The sequence below is a fragment of the Ursus maritimus genome, unplaced genomic scaffold, assembly GCF_017311325.1.
Source record: "Ursus maritimus isolate PB19 unplaced genomic scaffold, ASM1731132v1 scaffold_2, whole genome shotgun sequence".
Lineage (NCBI taxonomy): Eukaryota > Metazoa > Chordata > Mammalia > Carnivora > Ursidae > Ursus > Ursus maritimus.
The window spans coordinates 44,617,872-44,642,996 of NW_024424452.1; the positions used below are offsets into that span (position 1 = coordinate 44,617,872).

Sequence of the window (25,125 nt, forward strand, 5' to 3'; positions counted from 1 at the left end):
CCCCCCCCCCCCCCCCCCCCCCGCTCCGGAGGAAGCGCAGGTGCTGAGCTCCCAGGCGCCTCCCGCTGGGGTGTCAGGTCGGCAACAGCGCCCCCTGGGGACCCGCACTTACCCGACTGCTTCCTCTTCCTCCTCCACACGCAGAAGCCGGTGAGGGCCACCAGGAGCAGGATGACCAGCAAAATCACGATGATCATCAGAAAGTTCACAGAGCTGTAGTCTAGGGACATGGAAAGCACGAGGCCTGAGCTTTCAGCCTCTCTTGTCCCCTCCCACCTGTCCGCTGCAGGACACGTTTCAAACCCGCACTCCTCACTCACAGCCACTGATCGCACCTTCAAGGCTGTCCCTTTGCAGTTCGGTGACCTCCCCTGACTGATGCTAAGAGCGTGGATACCCATATCTGACAAGCCTGGCTCTGCGCCCTCGGGCAACTTCCTTCGCCCCTCTGAGCCTCCATTTTCTCACTTATAAAAGGAGATGTTCCCTTCATAAGGAGGTGGATTGTATGATCTAATATATGTAAACCACCTGGCAGAGCCAATGTGACATCTGTCCATTCTTTTGTTAACTCAACAAAACACATTGCACCCCACTCTGTGCCTGGCAGCCCTCCCCTTCCCCTTCCTGCCCCTCGTGCCCCTTCCTCATCTGAACTTCTACATGTAACGTCTGCGTCACACACGTAGCCCGATGTGCGAGCCCACCGACAAGGGGACGGGGGAAAGGAATTACGTGTTCCAGGTGCCAGCTGCTGAGGCCCTTCACAAACACAACCTCGTCTAATCCTTCCAGCCGTCCTGGGAGGAACCTGTCATCATCTCCATTTTACCCAAGACAAAAACTGAGGCTCCGAGAGGGTAAGGAACCTGCCTGAGGTCACAGAGCTAGGGAATAATGAAACCATGGTTGACGGGACCCAAAAGCCAGTGTCCTTGTCACTCCAAATCGCTTCAGCTTGCTCGTTTCTTTTTTGCCCAGGAATGCCTACTTAGTTGCTCCTCTTTGGCTATAAGGCCTTAAAGACAGGGACAGCAAGTAGGTTTTTCCCTGTAATGCCTACGCTGATGATGCATTAAGTCTTTATTTATCTGATAAAAATTAGTGCAAACTGGGACGCTGGGTGGCTCAGTCGGTTCAGGTCATGATCCCGGGGTCCTGGGATCGAGTCCCGCATCGGGGTCCTTGCTCAGCAGGGAGCCTGCCGTTCCCCCTGCTTGTGCTCTCTCTCTCCCTCTCTCTCTGACAAATAAATAACATCATTTTTTAAAAATGGTGCAAACCTAACTCAAGATAACACTTAGGATGAGCGTAAGCGATAAACCAAGAACTCTTCCAGGAACCCCTGTGACCCGGGGCACTGCTGTACACCATAGTTACCTCTTGGGGAACTACATGGCTTGGGGGAGCTATCCGTCCTTGGGAGGAGGAAGCAGGTCTCCATCAGTCTCTCAGAGGAAGGAAATGACGATGGCAGCCATGGCAGGGCTGTGACCCACCAAACGACTAAGCACTCCCTACGTGAAGGAAAAGCTCGCATCTCCTAGCAGATTCCTGATGGGGATAAAATTCTTCCCAGACTAGGATAGTCCTGGCTTGTGGGAACTGTGTGTCCAGAAACCAGGGCCACCCCTCGGAGGGGCGGCAGGGCACTTGAAGAGGCAGCCAAGGGATCTTTCATAGCCAAGGATCTCTGGCATGAGACTCATTATGGGGTCCAACCCTTCATATTCGGCCCCGATTAGTCCCAAGTGCGCCACTTACACTTGTCGACGCTCTGGCAGCTGTGGGTGAAGGTGTGGTTTACCCAGCTGGCCGGGTTGCTGACATTGCAGGTGACTACGCTCAAGTTACCGACCTCGATCTCTTGCTCCAGTTTGCCGAGATTGTCTGGTGTCTGGATCAGCTCGTTCCCTCTATACCACACATAGCTCACGTTACCACCTCTGGAGACCGAGCAGGACAGAGACACTTGGCATTTCCCTCCATCCAGGACCTTCCTCTCCTCCGCTACTTCAAGTGTCCCTACGTGATCTGGAAGCAGAGATTCTGATCAGAAAGGCACTGGAAAGTCAGAAGGGCAGGCTGAGCTGTCCTAGGGACTCACCAAATACAGAAACCTGGAAATGGTGATGCTTAACTTTCCCAGCGTCATCAGTCACCTCCAGGGTGTAGAGGCCGCTGTAGTTGTGCTGAGATGCCTTGATGAGAAGAGCTAAGTCCTCTATTATAAAATTGAGCGTATTGTTGAAATCATTCAAAGCCCGTTGTACGTAATTCAGACCAGACCCATTCTTCCAAGTCAGTATCACGGAAGCTTCTGAAGTTGAGTCATGCTTCATCTTCCATTTAACAGAGTTTATGTGCGCTGTCTCTGGCCTGGGGGGCCGTAACAAGAGTTGGTGTCCTGAGAGTCCAACCACACGTTCAGCAGGATCTAGGGATTCCAGAAAAGAGAACCCAGGCTGGAGGTGGCAGGAAGGGTGCCAGCCCTGAGCATTGCCGGAAGTTGGATGTGACCTCTCTTGAGCCAAGAGGAAGGGGGCATGTGTGAGGAGACCAGAGCCTAAGAGAACCTGAAAGTGCACTTCCCTTTCCTGCCTCCCCCCCCCAAGCTCCGTGCCCCTCGTCTGAAGGAGCCCACCAACCGGTAATAATAGCGAAAATCTCCTCACTTCTTTCTGTGGGGCAGCGTGTTTTAAACACTTTATGTAAAGCTTAGAAAGCGCTTTATATAAAGTTTATAAAACACTTTTATATAAAGTTATATAAAAACATTTTAACCATGTTTAACTATATGTTTTAACAGTGACTTTATAATAAGAGTTTTATCCCTATTTTACAGGTGAAAACACTGAGTAGAAAGAACTGAAAAGTAACTAGCCCAGGTTAAAAAGCGAGAAAGATGAGCTTGAAATCCAGTCAATTTGGCTGTAGAGGATGAGTTCTTAACCACAATGTTATAAACACCGTGTCTGACGTGCCTCCCTCCCCGCAGTGCTGAGGCAACTACTATCGGCCAGCGGCCAGCGGTGAGTGCTGGAAATTCTGTATGGCCAGACCCAGTAAGGTGAACTCTCCAAGCTGAATTCACAGCTCCCTCCCCTGTCCTCCCATAGAGCTAGATTCATAATCCTCTCTTGTAACACTTAACACCAAACTGTGGTCATGTCTCATTAATGCTTGCCAATTTTTTGGTCGCTACGAAGTCTCCACAGCAATTGCACCCTTAACAATAATTAGAGAAAAATAAAACGACATGGCCTTGATGTACCCCGGCATCTGTCCTCTCTAGAAATCAAGATGTGTACCAATTAAAATGAGGGTGTGACATAGAGCTGCTAGTTTTTGCCCACTCTAGGAAAGCCCAGTGCAGTCGTTAAAGAAAAATGGAAGTCCCGGTCGCCATTTTTGGCAGGGACATAGTGGGCACATAGTGGATGCAGGAAATAAAAAGGTCTGCCAAGGAAGGTCAGAAAGAATTTGGAAGAGAGAATAGGAGATGGGGATTGTTGTATGAACAGATCTGTTAAAATGGAGGACATTAGAGGAGAGCAATGGAGAGGGGGAGTTTTAGATATCCATATGCATTACAAACACGCTCACTCCCAACCACACCTTCACCCTGACATTTCCTCAGGAGCCAGAGTAAATAATTAAAGAAACGATTTGGTTGACAGATTGTGTTTCTTTGATCTTGACAGTCCAAAGAATAAAACACATAGGGTTCTGGGGCACTTGGCTGGCTCAGTCATTGAGCACCAGACTCTTGATCTCAGGGTTGTAAGTTCAAGCCCCATGTTGGGTGTAGAGATATCTTGGGGGAAAAAGCCTTTAAAAAAACAAAACAAACAAAAAACACATAGGGTTCCTATTCATATGCCCATGATTGAACCGGCTGTGCCCATTGCCAAACCAGAAACAGAGATTGTGTCTTTGTCTCCCACGATCCTGTATATAAGAATAGGCCAAGAGGTACAATCAAACATTGCACAAAAATCCTGAGAACAATCCCCACTGGTTACAATCCCCACTGTAACCAGGGCCCTGAGAGCTGGGGCCTCTTTGTGTATAAGACATGGTTCCTGACTCCAGAGAATTTGTGATCTGAAAGCAGAACATTCTTTCATTCCACAGCATACACTTAACAGTTGAAATAAATAATCATCTAAAGAATTGTAATTCTGATCATGAAGACCACGTTAAGACATGCTAACCAACCCTCCCATTGAGAATAACTAGAAAAAAAAATGGGCAAAATATAAAAACATATTACAAAAGGCAGCAAAGAACTAATAAAGCAGTGAAATATTATGGGGCCAAGATCTGGAAGAAGGAAACTCAGAGAGGTGAGACCAGCAGTTTTGACTCCTATTTACTGGAGGCTTGCAATAAACTCAAGGAACTAAAAGAACACAGAGTTCAAGGATCTCATGTTAAGAAGTGGGTATACTGGGATGCTTGGGTGGCTCAGCTGATTAAGCATCTAACTCTTGATTTCGGCTCAGGTCACGATCTCAGGGTTGTCGATGGAACCCCACGTCAGGCTCTGTGCTCAGCGCAAAGTCTGCTTGGGGATTCTCCCTCTCTCTCTACCCCTTCCCCTCTCCTCGTCTCCCTCTCTCTCTCTAATCAATAAATAAAATCTGAAAGAAAGAAAAGAAAGAAAGAAAGAAAGAAAGAAAGAAAGAAAGAAAGAAAGGAAGGAAGGAAGGAAGAAAGAAAGAAAAGAAGGAAAGAAGTGGGTACACCTAAAATTCATCAGATTTGGGGGCTTGGTACCATAAAGGTAGCCCACTGAGATTAAGAGTGAACAAGAAAAAGACCAGCTCTCACAGGAACTAAACCTTACTTTAGAATCATCTCAACTCTGAATTGGATTAAAGTAATCTAGAATTTCTAGTATTTCTAACCTGGCTGCCTACTAGAGGCAAATATAAATTATTCCTGGAGGAAAATAACATCAACATGAGCATTAAATTACTTCTAAAATTTTCATACATAACGTCCAAAATGAAATAAAAATAAGCAAGCATAAGGAGCAGAAACATGTCCAAAACCCAAAAGACAAAATAATCAATAGAAATAGGCTCGGGGGCATCTTGAGAACTCTGTAATTATGTTTAATGTTTCAAGGAATTAAAATTTAAAGTATGAGAATTTCAGCAGAAAATCAGTGTGATAGATGCAAAAATGGCCATGCCCCTTGCAATGTGACTTTGCAGCTCCACCCATCGTCGACAGATGGGGCTCACTTCCCCATCTCCTGTAACTGGGCTGGCCTTCTATTCAGAATGCAGCAAAATGCAGCAAAAATGACATTATGCTAGAGGCAACCGGCTGGCTCAGTCAAACATCTGACTTTGGCTCAGGGTCCTGGGACTGAGCCCCATTTCAGGCTCCATGCTCAGCTAAGAGTCTGCTGTGCCCTCTCCCACTACCCCTCCCCCTGCTTGTACTCTCTCTGTCTGTCTGTCTCTCTCTCTCTCTCAAATAAATAAATAAAATCTTTTTTAAAAAAGAGAAAAAGAAAGGACACAGAGAAAGAGGAGATGGAAAATAATTATACGGGGCACTTGGGTGGCTCAGTTGGTTAAGCGGCTGCCTTTGGCTCAGGTCATGATCCCACTGTCCTGGGGTCGAGCCCCACATCAGGCTTTCTGCTGAGCAGGGAGCCTGCTTCTCCCTCTCCCTAGGCCTGCTGTTTCCCCTGCTTGTGCTCTCTGTCTTTGTCAAATAAATAAATAAATAAATAAAATATTTTAAAAATAAAGAAGGAGGAAAGAAAGAAAGAAAGAAAGAAAGAAAGAAAGAAAGAAAGAAAGAGAAAGAAAATAATTATACAACAGGGGATCAACAAGAAATTTTTTATTTTATAAAAAAATCGAAGTACGGTTAATGTATAGATAGATAAAGAAATGTGAAAAGGTCCAAATAAGCAATATCAGAATTTTTTAAAGATATCACCACAGATCCTACAAATATTAAGATCTTAAGAGTTATAAACTGCTTTCCATCAATAAATTTTAAAATGGAGATTAAATAGAAATTTTCTATTAAGTAAATTGAAGCTATACTGAAAAACCTTCTCACAAAGTAAACTCCAGACCTAGTTAGCATCACTGGTTAACTCTACAAAATATTTTAAAAGAATTAATTCCAATCTTATCCAAATGCTTTCAGAGATAAGAGTAGACAATACTTGCAAACTTGTCTTATTAGGTTAACACATTTGTTATGTTGACACCAAAATCTGCAAAGACATCACAAGAGAAAAAAATTAAAGGCTCTTTCACTCAGAAACATGGGTGCAAAAATCCTAAGCAAAAGACTAGCAAAGAAAATAGAGTAAAATACATTAAAAAAAACACACAAAACAAAAACAAGAAAGTGCAGCCTATTTACAAAGGGGAAAAAGAAAGTAACCATGAAGAATCATAGACATCGAACTTAATAGACAAAAACTATTTTTTCTTAAAGTAGGCTCCATGCCCAGCGTGGTGTCCAACACTAGGCTTGAACTCACCACCCTGAGATCAAGACCTGAGCTCATAGCAAGAGACAGACCCTTAACTGACTGAGCTACCCTGGCACCCCTAGTCAAAAACTTTATATCAACTGTCTGAAATATGCTCAAAGAACCAAAGGAAACTAAAGACAAAGAACTGAAGGAAGCCAGATGAATGATGTTTCAACAAAGAAAATATTAATAAACAGAAAATATAAGAGGGAATCAAGCAGAAATTCTGGAGCTGAAAAGTATAATAACTGAAATGAAAGATTCACTGGAGAGCTTCAACAACATAACTAGGTCAACTGAAATTCTTCAGGTTGGGGAACAGAAAGAGAAAAGAATGAAGAAAATGAACAGAGCCTAAGAGACCTGTGGGATGCCAGCAAATATACAAACATGTGCATAATGGGAGTCCCAAAAAGAGAGGGAAGAGACTAAGGGGCAGAAAGAATATCTGTAGAAATAATGGCCCCAAACTTCCCAAATTCAATAAAAGACATGAATATACACAAGAAACCCAGTGAAGTCCAAGTAAGTTAAACACAAGAGATTCATACCAAGATATATCCTAAAATGTCAAAAGCCAAAGACAGAGAATCTTGAAAGCACAAGAGAGAAGCAATTTGTCAAGCACAAGGGATCCCCAGTAAGAGTAACAACCAATTTCTCTTCGGAAACCATGAGGCTAAAGAGTGGTGAGATGATACATGTAAAGTATTGAAAGCTTGTTAAGACTATCAACTAAGAATTCTATAGCCAACAACATTATCTTGCAAAAAGAAGGACCAATGAAAACATTCCCAGACAAACAAAAGCTGGGTGTTGTTGCTAACAGATCTTTAGGCATGCCTAAAGAGATGAAAACACTGGGCTGTAATTCAAAGCCATGTGAAGAAATAAAGAATGGGGTTAAAGGGGGTTACATAGGTAACTATCACAGCCAGTATTATTGCATTTTTTATTTGTAACTGGTTTTTATGATGTGAAAAAAACAAGTGCTTAAAACCACAATTATAAATCTATGTTAATAGGCACACAATGCATAAAGATGTCATTTGTGACAACATAATATGGGGAAGAGTTGATAGTAATTCAAACTAGCCCTACTCCCTATCCTCCAGAGAGGAGACGGGGGCTGGTGACAGAGTTAATAAGCAATCATGCCTATGTGAGGAAGCCTCCATAATATCTCAATAGCACAGGTTTTGAGAATTTCCAGGTAGATGAACACATCCCACTGGGAGGATGACACACTCCAACTCCATGGGGACAGAAGCTCCAGCACTTGGGACCCCTGCCCCCAGGCCTTGCCTTATGTATCTCTTCATCTGTATCCTTTATCATATTCCTTAATAAGCTGGTAAACATAGGTGTTTCCCTGAGTTCTGTGAGCTGCTCCAGCAAATTAATCAAACCATTCGATCTACAACCAGTTGGTCAGAAGCACAGCTGACAACCAGGGCTTGACAACCAGACTGGCATCCAAAGTGAGGAGGCATACAGTCTTGTGGGACTGAGCCCTGAACTTGTGGGATCTGATGCTATCAGATTCAGACAGTGTCAGAATTGAGTCGAATTATAGGGCACTCAGCTAGTGTCACAGACAACTGCTTGTGAAAACCCCCAAAGAGTTGGTGGCCAGAAGCGTCAGAAGTGAAGTAGTGAAGTGTGAGTAGTAACGGAGCCACACAGGACAGGAAGACAAGAGGAAAAACTGGGTGGCATCGCAATACGGTTTTTAAAACGCAAAGGAAATGAACTAGGAGTGGAAAGCCAGCAGAAAAGGAGCAGGTTGAAGAAAAGTCAGAGATGTCATCAGGGACAAGGAGGTCCTGGCCGGCCTCGTGGATGAAGTGGTGATGTCCAGAGCACTTGGGAAAGGACGAGCCAAGCAGAGGTGAATGGGGCTGCTTATGGGAGTAAACGAGGTGGTTGACATTGGGGAATCCCTCGCTGGTGTCTCTGACATTGAGGAATGGTTGGCGGTTTGCTGGAATCCCTCACTGGCATTTGCTTTCTTGCAGAAGGAGGGTGTAGGTTGATGGACCCTGTGACCATGGAACCGGCCCTCAACAAGATGGTAAGGCAGAATTATCTATCTGGGGAATGGGAGGGACTGAGGGACAGAAACAGGGTTCCCAGGACACCCAGGGTCTGGCTGAGATTGGGGGCTCTGAATCAGTAGTTGCTCTTTGGTGTTGGATTTTCTTCTTCAGCCCTCACCAGCTTGGTGTGGGGAGGAGGCAAAAGGTCAGAGTGGGGCAGGGCTGGTAGGGGGTGGGGCAGGATGTTGTGGGGAAGGAACGATGGAGAAGCGAATGGGCAAGGTACTATATACTGGGGGCTATGACTCATTCCTTGTCCTAGAGGGCTTATACACCAAATGGAGAGACAAGAAACACCAGTATGAAAATATAACTTCTAATACTCTATGTGGAAAACCCAAAAAACTACCTCAAAATTGCTAGAACTCATACAGGAATTCAGTAAAGTGGCAGGATATGAAATCGGTTGCATTTCTATACACCAACCAAAAAAAAAAAAAAAAAGAAATTAAGGAGTTGATCCCATTTACAATTGCACCCAAAACCATAAGACACCTAGGAATAAACCTAACCAAAGAGGCAAAGGATCCATATTCAGAAAACTATAGAATACTCATGAAAGAAATTGAGGAAGACACAAAGAAATGGAAAAACGTTCCATGCTCATGGATTGGAAGAACAAGTATTGCTAAAATGTCAATGCTACTTAGAGCAATCTACACATTCAATGCAATCCCTATCAAACTACCATCAACTTTTTTCACAGAGCTGGAACAAATAATCCTAAAATTCGTATGGAACCAGAAAAGACCCTGAATAGCCACAGGAATGTTGAAAAAGAAAACCAAAGCTGGGGGCATCACAATGCCTGAGTTCAAGCTGTGTTACAAAGCTGTAATCATCAAGACAGTATGGTACTGGCACAAAAACAGACACATAGATCAATGGAACAGGAGAGAGAACCCAGAAATGGACCCTCAACTCTATGGTCAACTAATCTTTGACAAAACAGGAAAGAATATCTGATGGAAAAAAGACAGTCTCTTCAACAAATGGTGTTGGGAAAATTGGACAGCCACATGCAGAAGAATGAAACTGAACCATTTCCTTACACCACACACAAAAATAGACTCAATATGGATGAAAGACCTAAATGTGAGACAAGAACCCATCCAAATCCTAGAGGAGAACACAGGCAGCAACCTCTTCGACCTTGGCCATAGCAACTTCTTGCTAGACATATCTCCAAAGGCAGGGGAAACAAAGGCAAAAATGAACTATTGGGACTTCATCAAGATAAAAAGCTTTTGCACAGCAAGGAAACAGTCAACAAAACCAAAAGACAACCAACAGAATGGGAGAAAATATTTGCAGATGATATATCAGCTAAAGGGCTAGTATCCAAAATCTATAAAGAACTTATCAAACTTAACACCTAAAGAACAAATAATCCAATCAAGAAATGGACAGAAGACATGAACAGATATTTCTGCAAAGAAGACATACAAATGGCCGGCAGACACATGAAAAAGTGCTCAACATCACTCGGCATCAGGGAAATACAATCAAAACCGCAATGAGATACCACCTCACACCAGTCAGAATGGCTAAAATTAACAAGTCAGGAAACAACGGATGTTGGTGAGGTTGCGGAAAAATGGGAACCCTCGTGCACTGTCGGTGGGAATGCAAGCTGGTGCAACCACTCTGGGAAACAGTAAGGAGGTTCCTCAAAAAGTTGAAAATAGAGCTACCCTATGACCCAGCAATTGCACTACTGGGTATTTACCCCAAAGATACAAATGTAGTGATCCGAAGGGGCACCTGCACCCCAATGTTTATAGCATCAATGTCCGCAATAACCAAACTATGGAAAGAGCCCAGATGTCCATCGACAGATGACTGGATAAAGATGTGGTCTGTACATACACAATGGAATACTACTCAGACATCAAAAAAAAAAAAAAAGACATCTTGCCAGTTGCAATGATGTAGATGGAACAAGAGGGTATTATGCCGAGTGAAGTAAGTCAGTCAGAGAAAGACGATTATCACATGATCTCACTGATACGTGGAATTTAAGAAACAAGGCAGAGGATCACAGAGGAAGAGGGGGAAAGAATGAAACAAGAGGAAACCAGAGAGGGAGACAAACCATAAGAGACTCTTAATCATAGGAAACAAACGGAGGGTTGCCTGCCGTAGGGGAGGAGGGTGGGAGGATGGGGTAACTGGGTGATTGACGCTGGGGGGGTATGGGTTGTAATGAGCACGGGGTATAAGACCAATGAATCACAGACCTGTACCCCTGAAACAAATAATTAAAAAAAAGAAAACATAACTTCACACAAGTTAGCCCAGGCTGAGTGAGTGATGGAGGAGGCTCTGACAAAGATACTGGCTTGTTGGGCGGAGAGAGGCCACAGCAGATTCCGGTGGTCAGGGGAGGCCCTGGGGCTGCCACCACTGCTACTGCTACCGCTCAGCAGCTTTGGGGCCCCTCTTCCGGTGGTTACAACAAATGGAGTAGAACAGTGACTCTGCAGACGGAGAGCAGAGGGTAGGTGATCGATTCCACTGCCTCCTCGGGAAGAAATGGGCAGCCAGCACGGAGACGGTCCAGGAGACGGTCCGGCCAGCAGGGAGTCCCGCTCAGCCCGGAGCTCGGGTGCAGAAGCTGAGGCGTCCAGACTACGTGGTGTCCACAGTCAGCTCAGCTAACCCTGCCCCGGACTGCTGGTGGCGGGGGTGGGGCCTGAGCACCGCTGCGCCTGCGGGGGCGCTGCGCCTGGGGGGACCGTCTCAGAGCAGTACACTCCCACCAGCCAACAAAAGGATGTTGAGGTTTTCTCAGCTTGGGGTTGTGCCACTAGGCTCGGGGTGAAGGCAAAAGCGGAGCCACCCACTGGGGACCGAGTGAATAGAGCCCAGTGAGATCCCCAAAGTCCTGGGGCAGGGCCAGCCCCAGTCAAGGCAAAATCATAAAGTAGATAAAGCACCCTCCAGGGCCCCCATCCCACTCTCTCTCTCCTCTTTCTCGACTTAACTCCCCACTTGGGGGCTTCATTGGCCATATTGACTCCTCTCCTCAGACAATGCAACCCCCTGACCTCTTTCGACCTTACTCAGCCCATGCCCCCCAACTCCTTGCATCAGTTAACTGAATCAGCTCATTTATGCTGTCTTGCTCCAAGCTAACAGGTGCATTTGCTTTTCATTTCCTGTCCAAACCCTGTGTTTTCCCTACTTCTATTCAGCTGTTCCCTCTACTCACATTATCTTTCTACCTTATCCCTCTCCCCTGAGCAATTCTGTATCCTTCGAGGCTACCTTCCACACCACCAACCCCCCCCCCAAGAAGGAATCTCCATTTTCTCAGCTCCCTTTGTGCTCTAAATGGATCTTGCCTGTCAGCGACTCTTCCCTTAAAATTGTTGCTGCACACGCTCGTTTTCCTCTGCCTGAAAGATTCTCTTTTTTTTTTAAAGATTCTATTTCTTTGAGAAAGAGGATAAGCAGGGGGAGTGGCAGAGGAAGAAGAAGACTCCCCACTGAGCAGAGAGCCCGATGCGGCACTCGATCCCAGGACCCTGGGATCATGACCTGAGCCAAAGGCAGACGCTTAACCAACTGAGTCACCCAGGCGCCGCCGTCTGAAAGATTCTTAAGGATACAATCGGCATGTTTCATCTTTGTTTTGTCGACAGAATCTTGCATAGTTCTTGGAACATAGTAAAGACATAATGAAGTTATTTAATTAGTTAATTAATTAAAGTCAAGAATGTGTCTCAGCTAACTCCCAGAAACAATTATGCCGTAGGAATGTTGTGCAGAATACCGGAGGCCACGGAGATGTGACTCCCTTGGTTTTAGCATTTGCCTTCCAGGCTCCACACACCTGCACTTCCCATTTGCAGGGCCTCAAAAAAACCCAGCAGCCCTGAAGCATCATGGGACTCCCCTATACTGCTTGGTTCAACCGCTCTGGCAAACAGTTGGCCGGCATCTGCTGCAAGACTATACATATACCCCATGACTCTACACCTAGAGATATACCAACAGCCATGCATAAATGGAAAGTATGTACAATAGGCTACTAGCACCATTATTATGATGGGGGGGAAACAACCCAAGAATCATCAATAGCAGAATGGAAGAATAAACTTCCATACAGTCATACACTGAAAAGCCATGAAATGTCCCGGTGCAAGTAATAACATAGATAGATTTCATCAGATGTTCAGCAAAAGAAGTCAGACATAGGGTACAGACCATATGCATACCCTTATATACAGGCCAAACTAACCTGTGGTGTCAAAAGTCAGAATAGTGATTGTCTTCGTGAAAGAGGGAAGCGCTAATGAATGGAGAGAATGTGTGGTAGATACACAAGCATGTTCATTTAACAGTAACACGTAGAGGTGTATACTTCTAATTGTGTATACTTTTCTGTACATGTGTCACACTTTAATAGAAATGTCTGTTGGGGCACCTAGGTGGCTCAGTGGGTGAAGTGTCCAACTCTTGATTTTGGCTCAGGTCATGATCTCAGGGTGGTAAGATGGAGCCCCACGATGGGCTATGTGCTGAGTGTGCAGCCTGCTTAAGATTCTCTCTCTGTCTCCCTCTGCCTCTCCCTGCTCGTGCTCTCTCTCTCTTAAAATAACAAAAATTAAATTAAATCAAATTTTTAAATGTCTATTTATGAAGACAATGGCCCAGCAATCCCTGGAGTGATTTCTATGGAACCAGATCCCTCTAGGATGGTGCTGCAGCCCTGAGTTCTCAGAGTCCCAGTCTGTCCCCAGTGACCAACGACTTCACCATTCACTTCGTTTCGGGAGAGGTGCAATGAGGAAGAGATAAACAAAAACAGCTACAGTCTTCTTAGAACTTGCCTGGATCCCTGCCAGGGTAGTCAGAGTCAGGGACTCCTTCCTGAGAAGTGAAAATTTCAACACGGTCTGTAAGACAGCCAGCAAGCATGGCTTAGACCTAATCCATGAAAGGCTGCCCTGCCCTTTTGTTTTGCCCACAGCCCCTGAGTGTTCACAGTCTCCTGTGTGGGTTCCCACAGAATGCACAGCCAAACCTGAATTTGGGGCCCAGACCCACTCCTGTGGGCAGCGATTTGAAGATCCCTGCTCCCCAACACATGTGACCCCAAAATCATCCCAATGTGCTTCTAAAATGCTTAAAAATAATTTATTTATTCACTCAGTTAACATTCTGAGTACCTGTTGTGTGAGCACTTTGTACTGCACTGATCACAGCTGTAATCATACATTGAGTTCTGTGACCGAGGGGCCCACGTACTGATTCACCATCGAATGCTCAATACCTAGCCCAGGGCCTGGCCCAAAGGTGTTCAAACACATCAGGGAAGGAGTGGGAGTCGAGAGGGAGATGTCCTTGTGAAAACAATTAGAATATTTCATATTGTACAATGTAATAATAGGATTAAGTGTATTAAATATCTGTTCTTTTAAGTTAAAAATGTTGCATTCTCCCAAAGATCCCAGTTATGACCATGAGAAAACCCTCAGAAAAGAGTCACCCATTAAAACTTATCATCTCAGGCACCAGGGTGGCTCAGTTGGTTAAGCGTCTGCTTTTGGCTCAGGTCATGATCCTGGGGTCCTGGGACCGCAGGGAGCCTACGTCTCTCTCTCCCCACCCCATGCTCATACTCTCTCTCACTATCTCTCTCTCTGTCATAAATAAATAAAATCTTTAAAAATAAATAAAACGTATCATCTCGTCCAGGATTTTCTTTTTTTAAATGATTTTATTTATTTATTTATTTATTTATTTATTTATTTATTTATTAAGAGAAAGAATGAGCAAGAGAAAGAGCACAAGTCAGGTGTGGGGAGGTGGCGGTGGGGGAGGCAGAGGGAGAAGCAGACTCCCCAATGATCAGGGAGCCTGATGCGGGGCTCAATGCCAGGACCCAGAGATCATGACCTGAGCCGAAGGCAGACGCTTAACCTACTGAGCCATCCAGGTGTCCCTCACCCAGGATTTTCTAACTCATTTTTGACTCAAAGTACTAGCCAACAAATTAGTCTCTCTTCTTGACTCTGATCACAAAACTAAGTGAAACATAGAGCCTACCTTCAAAGAATCGAGTAACAGGAGTGATTATTTGGGGGGAGTTGGTATAAGAACCCTCTAAGCATGTCATAATACCACACCTCCCCTAACGCTCACGCATCCCTATGGAGCAGACGCCACTGTTGACCTCACCTTATGAACGGAACACTGAGAAACAAGAGGTTAGTTCTTCAATGCCACAGAGGGAGTAAGTGGTTTAAAATCTAGAACGACTTCTCCCGAAACTCGCCAATAGACGGATAAACTCTCATTTTATTCTACGGATTATTTAAAATATTCATGCATCCATTCATTCAGTAAGTCTTTATTGAGACTCTAATGGTGCCAGATACTGTTCTAGAGGCTGAAGATACAGCAGTGAACAAAACAGGCAAAAGCCCTGGCCTCAAGGACTTACATTCTGGTGAGGTACAGAGGAGCCCGGGAGACAGAAAAGAAAACAAAGGGGTAAACGGTAGAGCATGTCCGATGGAGATGAGGACCACAGAGAAGTGTAAGCGGACAAGGACTTAAGGCGTTACAGGATGGCGGGGTTGACATTTTTAGTGGAAGCCATCACTGAGAAGGTGGTATTTGAGCAGAATCCTGAGGGGCTGAGAGAGCAGGCCAGGTGGCCAGCGGGGAAGCGGCATTCCAGGTGGAATGAGTGCAAGGCCCTGGAGTGCAGTGTGCTCCAGGAGCAGCGGGGCAGGGACGCTGAACGCAGGGCGTGCAAGAAAGGAGAGAGGAAGGGGAAAGGGGGTCAGGGAGGCCAGGAAGGCCAGATCACATCGGCCACTGTGAAATGTGTGGCTTTTACTCTCAGAAGGCCTACTTTTCAGAGGCCTTCTGAAAACGCTCTGCAAACCTTGAGAGTGATAGGAGCTTCTTACATATATATTATGCATATTACATTCTTCAGTAAGCCAAGTTTAAAAAAAAACAAGGCTTCACTGCCATCATGGGTCCTGATGGGATCTCTGAAAGAGACCCGCGTCACTTGTGTCGTATCCCTGCCCAAAACGCGGAGCCCAGCTCACATGAGAACACCTCACACAAACGGGACTCGAGAGCCTTCCACAAACAACCGGCTTGTTCTCCAAAAATGTCAGTCAGGAAAGACGAAGAAAGGCTGGGGATAGTTGCAGATCAAAAGACATAACAAACAAAACAAAACACCAGGGTGCCTGGCTGGTTCAGTCAGTAGAGACGGAATTCTTGATCTTGGGGTTGTGAGTTCGAGCCCCACGTTGGGTGCGGAAGCCAACTTTAAAAAAAAAATTTTTTTAATAAAAAAATAAAAGACATACCAAAAAAGGACATAACAACTGCATGTGATACATGATCCTGACTGGATTCTGCACTGAGGAGGGAGAATGCCATAAAGCACGTTACTGGAACAACTGGTAATATTTAAATATGGACTGTGTATTTGATTGTCTCAATGTTAAATTTACTAAATTTGATAATTGTGCTGACATGATATAATAGGATACGGGAATGCCCATGTTCTTAGAAGATTCATGCTACAAAATTTAAGAGTAAAGGGACATGATGTCTGCAACTCGCTCTCAAATGGTTCAGCAAAAATTATTTTATTATTCTCTTTTTCTATACTTTTTTAATTTAAATTTTGTTAGTTAACATGCTTATTACACATTTATACGCACATACCTGTACAGGGACAAAAAGAAAGAAAGCAGGTGCGATCAAGTGTTAGTAACCGGTGAGTCTGGGTAAAGGAAATACAAGAATTCTTTGTACTGTATTTGCAACTTCTCTGGAACTCTGAAATTATTATTTTAAACTTTTTATTTTAAAAGTTTAAAAATTAAGAAAATAAAATAAAAACTTAAAAATTGAAACGAACGGAGCAGCAGGTCCCTCGGCTTACAGCAGGCCAGCCCCACAAACACAGAGCCCAGCAAGAAGAGAGAGAAGTTCCCTGAGGCCAAAGGCCATCAGGCTGTGCCCACGCCTGGGCGGGGCCGCTCCCCCCAGTTCCCCCTGCAGTGGGTGCGCTCANTGTGCCCCCCCCCCCCGCAGACAAGGGGCAGCCCCGTTTTCCTGTCCCGCAGGCTCATCACCTCAGACCGCCTCAACTCCGGCATCCAGACCTTCCTGACTGCTCCCTGTCCTCAGCGCTCTCTGCCCGTCCCTCCCCGTAGATTTGTAAATACAAATGCATGTGTCACAACCACCGGTCTCCCCCAGTCCTCTGGAGCCTAGCTTGTGTCTTGGAGGACACAAGAGTGCCCGCGACGGGTCTCTTTAACAGGCCTTGGACAAACATGACCCTGTACCCCACTTCCTTCCCCCTGCACCAGAGTGTGTCCTCCGCTCACTCCCTCACCCTTGATGCCGCTGGAAGAGCCATGTCCTAGAACACGGACTCCCATCACAGCACCCCCGGCTCCAGGGTTAGGGGAAGGGGGAGCAGCCCGCGTCTGGAATCTCCCCCAGCAGAGTTTTCCATGTGCTCTGAAGCTTCCTGACATTGTCTCCTTCCCCTTCCCCACCTCCTGCTCCAAGCCAGCATTTCCCTAAGAATTTTCTGGCTCCTGTAGCCTCTGGGCTGGGGGAGGCTGCTGAGGGATGAGGGGCCCCGCCCGTTCAGGCTGAGTGGCTGTTGGCCACAGGCTTCCCACCTCCTTGCTCAGCTTCCCTGCCTCGGGGAGCAATCTATCAGTCTCTGATTTCCAGAACCACCCAACTTCCTTAGAGAAACCCAAGCCCGGGGGCCACTTCTCTCTGCTGGTAATCACACCACATTAGAGAATATTTCTTTTGTCCTTCTCACAGCCCGCAGACAGGACGCTTTCTCCCCACTACACAGAAGGGTAAATTGAAGCCAGCGGAAAGGAGTCTCCTTGTCCCAGGCCAAGGAGTTTGCTGGATTGCTGACGGCAGGGCCAGACGCGCTTCTCAAAGACCTCCCAGCCCGCTGGCCGCCTGTTCCGTCTCACCTAGCCTGTCCAGAGCTCTCAGGAGCTGCTCAGTGTCACAGTTCCAGGCAACCTTGTGAACAGCATAATCCAGGGGCTCTGGGTTCTGATCTCCCCGGGGGCCAAGGCCCCACGTCCGTGCCATCCCCCACCCCATGCCAGGCTGGGCCTCCTTACCTTGGCCCTGATGCCCCCTGAGGAGCAGGAGAAGCGTGAGGACGAGAGCTTGCCCCAACATCCCTAGACGACAGAGGGGTCGCCGGCTCCTCGGCCACCAGACGCTCTGCTCGCGCATGGGCTCCGCCGCAGGCAGCCAGCTGGAGGGCGACGGGGAGCAGAACTGCCTCGCTGTTTGTCCGGCCACAATTTCCTCAACTCAAGGCTGTGCTCAGCGGCTGAGAGCTAACAAGGCCACCGAGAAAGCCCCGGTACCTGGACGTGGTCCTGCAGCTCACACAAGCTGAACTTTCAAATTTGGCCTCAAGTGGGCGGGTGCTAAATTCGCAGTGACTCACAAAACCAGCTTCCAAATCCTGTCCATCGCTCTGCCCCAGTTAGGCTGCCTCCTTCAAGGGGCAGAGACCAAGAAATGTTCCAGTTCTCTCCATCCTACTGGCAATATGGAGAAAGCCGCCAGTAGGCAGGGGGACCAAACAGCCATTATCACAGACGGCCCCCTTCCACAGGCACAGCGAGCGGGGGAGAAGGGGGTTGGGGGCGTGCGGGCTGAGAAGCGGAGCCCCAGATACTCTGATGAAATGCTGAAGGAAAGGAGCAGGGACGCCAGGAAGATCTAAGACCCGGGGTTGCTCTGCAAGCAGACAGCCAGATTTAAGCACATGCAAACTGCAATGTCTTTACATAAATTTGCTTTTGCTCATTTCCCATCTGTGCTCCTAATACCCTCTCCTTTCCTCTTTTCCTACTTTCCCATGGAAGTTCTCTCTTCCTTCTCTTGCTTTCTCTCACCCAGACAGCAACCAAACTCATTTTTGCTGTCCTCCCCTGCCCACACTTCAGTTCCACCCTCCACTAAGCCCAGGCAGCTTTGATCCTTCTGAGGCCCCCAGAGAGGGGGAGACGTGGAGGCGCCCCTCCTTCCCCAGAAAGCATTTGCTTTGAGGCCAGACCCTGAGGCTCCATGACTTTCTTTTTCCTTCTGCTTTCCCTTTAGCAGCAAATACTTTCAGTTCCCTTCCGGTCAGCCCCTCTGTTTTCCCATCCCTTGATCCATTTCCAATCACCCGGTCCGAAGCTGGGCTTGGGGGAGGCAGATGAGAGCCTCAGCTACCAGTGCAGGAAGCAGGGCGTTCTGGACCGAACACAGATTTGGAGACCTGAGGGACAGTTCAGTAACTTCACAACCGGCGTGATCCTGGCCCGGTTACCTTCCGAGACTGTGGGGTCGGTCCTTGGCTCCTGTTCTTCACAAGGTGGTTTTTAGGATCAAATCAATAGCTGTCGCTGAGACTACGCATGAAAAAGAACTCTACACAGAGATGAGTCCTTTTTTTTGTTTTAAGATTTATATATTTATTTGTTGAGAGAGACAGCAAGTGGGGGGGTGGGGCAGAGGGAGAAGGAGAATCTCCAACAGACTCCCTGCTGAGCAGGGAACCCAGCTCTCAGGACCCCGAAAACATGACCTGAGCCAAAATCAAGAGTCTGATGCTTGACCAACGGAGCCACCCAGGCGCCCCTCTTTTTCTTTTTCTTTTTTTCATTTTATTTTTCTTAATGTAGCTTTGCATGACTTGTTCCGCTGGTTCAGTGGTTATCAGCTCTGCCAAGGGGCAGCCCCTCACCCCTACGGCGCTTCCTCAGAGCCAATCTGGCCATGCCCTTGACTTCGAGAAGTAGTGCTGAGACATGATGCAACAAGTAAGAGCACATTTCCTGCCACGAGAGATGGAGGACGAAGTCCGACTGTTCAAAGCAACCAATGCACAGCATTTGCTGACCTGCTTCACTGATCCTGACCCCAACCCCAGCTGCACCCCTTCTCCACCAGTCACATGGATACCTACCATTCCCTGGAAACTGAACTGGGAGCAGACGTATCATTATGCCTTGTGGTCTTGTTAGCTAGAATACAACGGGAAGTTACTCAAATAAGAGAGCTGAAAGTTATCAGCAAAAGGCAGGAGGGGAAGGGACAAAAGCAGGGAAGGAATGTGTGTTATTTTGCAGAACCAACAGTTTTAGCCAAAAAGATGCCCGACTAGGCATTTCATCTGCTAGCCCCTTGCTAGGTGTGTCTCGCCTGACAGCCCCTTATGTGAGCCGGTGTGACTTGGATTGCAGCTGAGGACCTTTGCAGAAGCCCCCTGAGTTGTCCTGAAGTTACCTGTAGCTCATTATAATACTAAGACCCCTCCTACAGGCAGTTTTCTGCCACTTTTTGAACATACGGCGTACGCACGAGAATGTTGACATCGAGGCTTGTGCAATTGAACAGAGTGCTTTTGTAAGGTCCCCACTCCTGTCTCCTAATCCGCTGGATGAAAGCTTCCTGTACCGACCCATGGGAGACAGCCCTTTGAGAGCTATCTCCCTGTCTCCTTACTCAAAATAAGTAAGGAAAAGTTCTTTACTTTCAACATTTCCTTGGGGTGTATTCAATTTCATGCACCCCAAGCAGTGGACCTCTTGAGTTCAGTTACAGTCTTTAACATGCTCTCCCACATGAGAACGATTTGTCTGCACACTGCCCTGCCTGACCCTGAGGGCTTTATCATGAAGTCCATGCTCTCCCTACTTAGTGTTTCCAGAGCCTGGCCTGGTATCTGGTGCTTAAGAGTTGGTTACAGAGTGTCGAGTGCTAGAAGAATGAATGACTTCCCTAAAGAAAGCATTTCTCTTCCTCCTGAGATGTGCTGGTGAGCTAAGCCGTGGTGGTCCTGCCTTCACGGGGTGGATATCTTGCCCTGCAGGGTCCTTGTACGGAGGGCCCTTCTGTGCAATTCAGCCACTTGAGCAAGAACACCCAAGACCCTACAAAATCCACGTGAACTCAGAGGCTCCCCTAGCTCCATTCCCCATGCAGAGTCTCCAGGTCTCTACAGGTCTGGGACATCGAAAAGTCAGTGACCATCCAGGAATTGAAGGTACATCAACCCCCACCCTCTCATCCTTCCTTTTCTCGAATCATACTTGCATCATCTTTCACTGAGTCAAGGTTATTCTAGTATGCCCAACCGCAAAGTTCACGAGTCCCCAAGACCACCCCCTTGTAAGACCAGTTATAAGTTTAGAGTCCCTATGACCACCTTCATTTCTGATAATTCACTAGAAAGCGCTTTCACAACAATTTTTTTAAATGATTCTTTTTTTTTTTTTTGAGATTTTATTTATTTATATAAGAAAGAGAGAGAGGGGGAGAGAGCACGAGGAGCGGAGCCGGATAGGCAGAGGGAGAAGCAGGCTCCCTGCTGAGCGGGGAGCCCAGTGCAGGACCCCATGACAGGACCCCAGGATCATGACCCGAGCCAAAGGCAGACGCTTAGCCGGCTGAGCCACCCAGGCAGCCCAACAATTATGAACATGTGAAATACTCATGCCCTTTGACCTAGCAATACCCCCTCTTTGAATTATCCAACAGAAATACTCTAGTGCACCAAAAATACTTTCACAAATGCTCAGATAGGTAAGATTCTTCCCTACAGCACTGTTAAGTAAAAAACTGGAAATAGCCAAAATGTTAATCAGTGGGGAATAGTTGGGGAAAAAATGGTGTACTTTAAAAAAAAAGTAAGACGGGGTGTGCCTGGATGGCTCAGTCAGTTAAGCATCCAGCTCTTGATATAGGTTCAGGTCTTGATCTCAGGGTCGTGAGATCGAGCCCCACGTTGGGTTCCATGCTCAGCAGGGAGTCTGCTAGAGATTCTCTCCCTCACCCCACCCCCGCTTGCACTGCTCTCTCTCAAATAAATAAATAAAGATTTCTCTTTTTAAAAAAATAAAATAAAAAGAATAAGACAAATGTATATATATTCACATTAAAAGAGCTCGAAGACATTCTCAAAACAATGTGCATAATAAAATTCCGTTGAGGTGGACAGAACTAAGGGTGTGCCTTTATGTTCTCTGAATGGTTGTAAATGCAGAGAAATGTGCCTGAGGGAAAATAATTATGACGGTATCCTTTAGCTAAAGAGCAGAATTTTAAGGAGGGTTGAGTGAGAGGGTGACTGACTTTTTATTCTTAGATATTTTACAATGGCTATATTATGTGTATGATGATTGAAAATATCAGTTCTCCAAGTTCCCAGGTTTTCAACTACGTAACATAAGATCAGTGCGTTAGGGTTTTCCAGCAACACAGAGCCACTAGGAGACATGTAGACATAGATGGAGAGATAGAGATAAAGACGAAGGTAGAGATTTATTATACAGAATTGGTTCATGCAGTTATGGAAGCTGGGAAGTCCAAAATCTGCAGGGCCAGTGTCCCAGTTCAAAGGCCATTAGGCAGGAGAATTCTCTCTTACCCAAGGGAGGGTATGACTTTTGTTCTATGCAAGTCTTCAGCTGATTAGATAGGGCCCACCTACATTGGGGAGGGCAATCTGCTCTACTCAGTCTACCAATATAAATGTTAAACTCTCGTGGTATCTGGGTGGCTCAGTCAGTTAAGCATCTGACTTTTTTTTTTAAGATTTTATTTATTTATTTGACAGAGAAGGAATGAGAGCACAAGCAGGGGGAGCAGCAGGCAGAGGGAGAGCGTCGCTGAGGAGAGAGCCCAATGCGGGGCTCAACCCCAGGACCCTGGGATCATGGCCCAAGCCAAAGGCAGACCACCCAGGCACCCCAAGTGTCTGACTCTTGATTTCAGCTCAGGTCGTGATCTCAAGGTTGTGGGATTGAGCCCCACATCAGGCTGTATGCTCAGTGAGGAGCCTACTTCTCTCCTTCTCCCTCTGCCCCTCCCCTCTCTAAAATAAATAAATCTTTAAATGTTAATCTCATCCAAAATTCTTTCATAGAAACATCCAGAATAATGTTTAACCAAATATCTGGGTACCCCGTGGCCCAGTCAGATTGACATAAAAAATTAACCATCATAATCAATGACCAAACAATCATTGTGATTAATCTGTCTATTGGTTGGTTTTAAGAAAGCAAAACTTTATAATCTAAATATATTATGCAAGTGAATTACTGCAACTGTTTTTAGAAATAATAATCCATTTTTATTTTTTTAATAATAATTTTTCATTTTAAAATTCCTTTAAATTTCAAAATATCCCTACTCATTGACACAGTATTATCCAGTGTTCCCAGTCCAGGGCTCATCTTACTACACAGTCTGCTTTTTCTTGTTCTTTAGAAAAAGTGGAATATGCTAATCAGGGTCTGCACATTGATCTTTGCTTCCGCCCGTCCGAGTTCTGGAGTCCCACATTCCCCTTTCTCCTGAGAGGGTCGTCCTCCAGCTGTTATCTTTAGAACTCTGAAGGATATAAATAACGGTATGTCTTCAATCACCAAAAGTATTACAGTCACTGCTTGTGGGGCACAGTGATAGGTGATGATGAGGTCAAGGAAGAGTATAAAAGTTGGAGGGCTGCAGTGTGAGAAACAAAATTGAGCCTAGGGTGCCTGGCAGGCTCAGGCAGTAGACCGTGTGACTCTTGATCTCAGGGTCATGAGTTCAAGCCCCACCTTGGGCATCAAGCCTACTTTAAAAAATAAATGGATGGGGCATCTGGGTGGCTCAGTCGGTTAAGCGTCTGCCTTCGGCTCAGGTCATGATCTCAAGATCCTGCCCCACGTAGGGCTCCCTGCTCAACAGCGAGTCTGCTTCTTTCTCTCCCTCTCTTTCTGTGATCTCTCTCACTCTCACTCTCTCTCAAACAAATAAATAAGATCTTTAAAAAAAATAGATCAATCGATAGATAGATACATTTGAGCCTGCTGGAATGGAAAGCAGAGGGAATGGAATGTGTCAGCTAAAAGATGGTAAGGGAAGGAAAGAAGACTGGAGGAAGATTCATGACTCCAGGGGAATGAGGAGCCTGGGTTTGTACTAGATATAGGACCATGGAGCAATGTACTTCTGCAGTTCAGAGAAAGACCTAGTGTTTGTAAGGGCTGTAAGAGGAAAAGATATGAACCACAGGTGACAAAAACTGAGTCCTCATTACCCACTATACACTCCACGTTAATTATCTCATTAATTGCTCACAAAAACCTTGAAAGATAAGTACCATTAATATCCCCATTTTTCAGATGAGAAAACCAAGTTATAGCGGCACCTGGGTGGCTCAGTCAGTTAAGCAACTGCCTTCAGCTCAGGTCATGATCCCAGGGTCCACGGATAGAGCCCCACATCGGACTCCCTGCTCAGCGGGGAGCCGGCTTCTCTTTCTCCCTCTGCCACTCCCCCTGCCTGTGCTCTCCTGATCTCTCTCTGTCAAATAAATACACAAAATCTTGAAAGAAAGAAAGAAAGAAAGAAAGAAAGAAAGAAAGAAAGAAAGAAAGAAAGAAAGAGAAAACCAAGTTACAAGCAGAGCTGGGATTTGAACCCCAGACTGAGCTGAAAGCCTGAGCACTAAACCATTAATCATGCAAACAACTGACCACATCAAAGGAACAGCTTGAAAATAAGAGCATCTTTTATCTACTTCTGCTGAGAAAATCAGGGGAAAGGAAAGAAAAAATGGGAGCAGGAGGCCTGAAGGGAGCCATTCCTTATCTTGCAGGCTTCTGGCAAAGCTTCCTAAGTGCAATGGGCCTATGGTGTTCATGATCAGGAGTAATGACTCCCCCGCTAGAAGTCCCGTCTCCCGGGCTTGCTGAGAATCTCCACGAGAACTAGAGAAAACTCCGTGGAACCTGTTGACGAAATGCGAGAGTGAATCCCAGAGCCAGCGATAGCGGCTGAGCTGGATGGAGCTCCAGGCTTGTTTTCTGAGGACCCAGATCCATAAATTAAAAGAGATGCCAGGCTGAGATGCACAATGAAACTATCCTATGGGCATCCAGGAGACAGCAGGTGGGCACCTGGGTGGCTCAGTTGACTCTTGGTTTTGGCTCAGGTCATGATCTCATGGTTGTGAGATTGAGCCCTTGTCGGCCTCCATGCTGGGCATGGAGTCTGCTTGAGATTCTCTCTCTCCCTCTCCCACTGCCCCTCCCCCATCCTCTAAAAAAAAAAAGAGAAAGAGAGAGAGAGACACAGCAGTGAATACTCCCGGTTGACACTTAGGTGCTCCAGGTCTAGGGGTGACCGACTGACCACGATCAACGCCTAAGGCTCCGTAACCGATGAGTAATGAAAAAATGTCTATCTTTGATCCGCGGATGTCTGAGCCATCTGTGGACTTCTTCCCAGGATGCAGAGCCATCCAGGAGCGTGTCCAGGAAACCGGCTGTAAAGGAGGGATTGGAAAGGGTGTTCAAAGACCACCGGTGAGCAGCCAGTGAAAGGGGAAGTTCTAGTATAGGACTCCAGGAAAACAGGAAACATTCTCATTTGAAACTGCAGAGGAAAAAGAAAGCAGTAGTCACTAAATGA

General features: G+C 46.2%; 1 protein-coding gene across 1 annotated transcript in view; it reads right to left on the minus strand.

Annotated features, from left to right (window-relative positions):
* CD244 (CD244 molecule) overlaps positions 1–18,084 on the minus strand; it is a 26,979-nt gene extending 8,895 nt beyond the window's left edge. Inside the window, exons 1-4 of the mRNA XM_040635929.1 lie at positions 17,778–18,084; positions 2,108–2,437; positions 1,765–2,034; positions 113–220 (exon numbers count right to left, since the gene is read on the minus strand). Coding sequence (XP_040491863.1) covers positions 113–220; positions 1,765–2,034; positions 2,108–2,437; positions 17,778–17,895 — 826 coding nt within the window. The 5' untranslated portion in view covers positions 17,896–18,084. The remainder of the gene's footprint in view (positions 1–112; positions 221–1,764; positions 2,035–2,107; positions 2,438–17,777) is intronic.
* Positions 18,085–25,125: the final 7,041 nt, after the last annotated feature.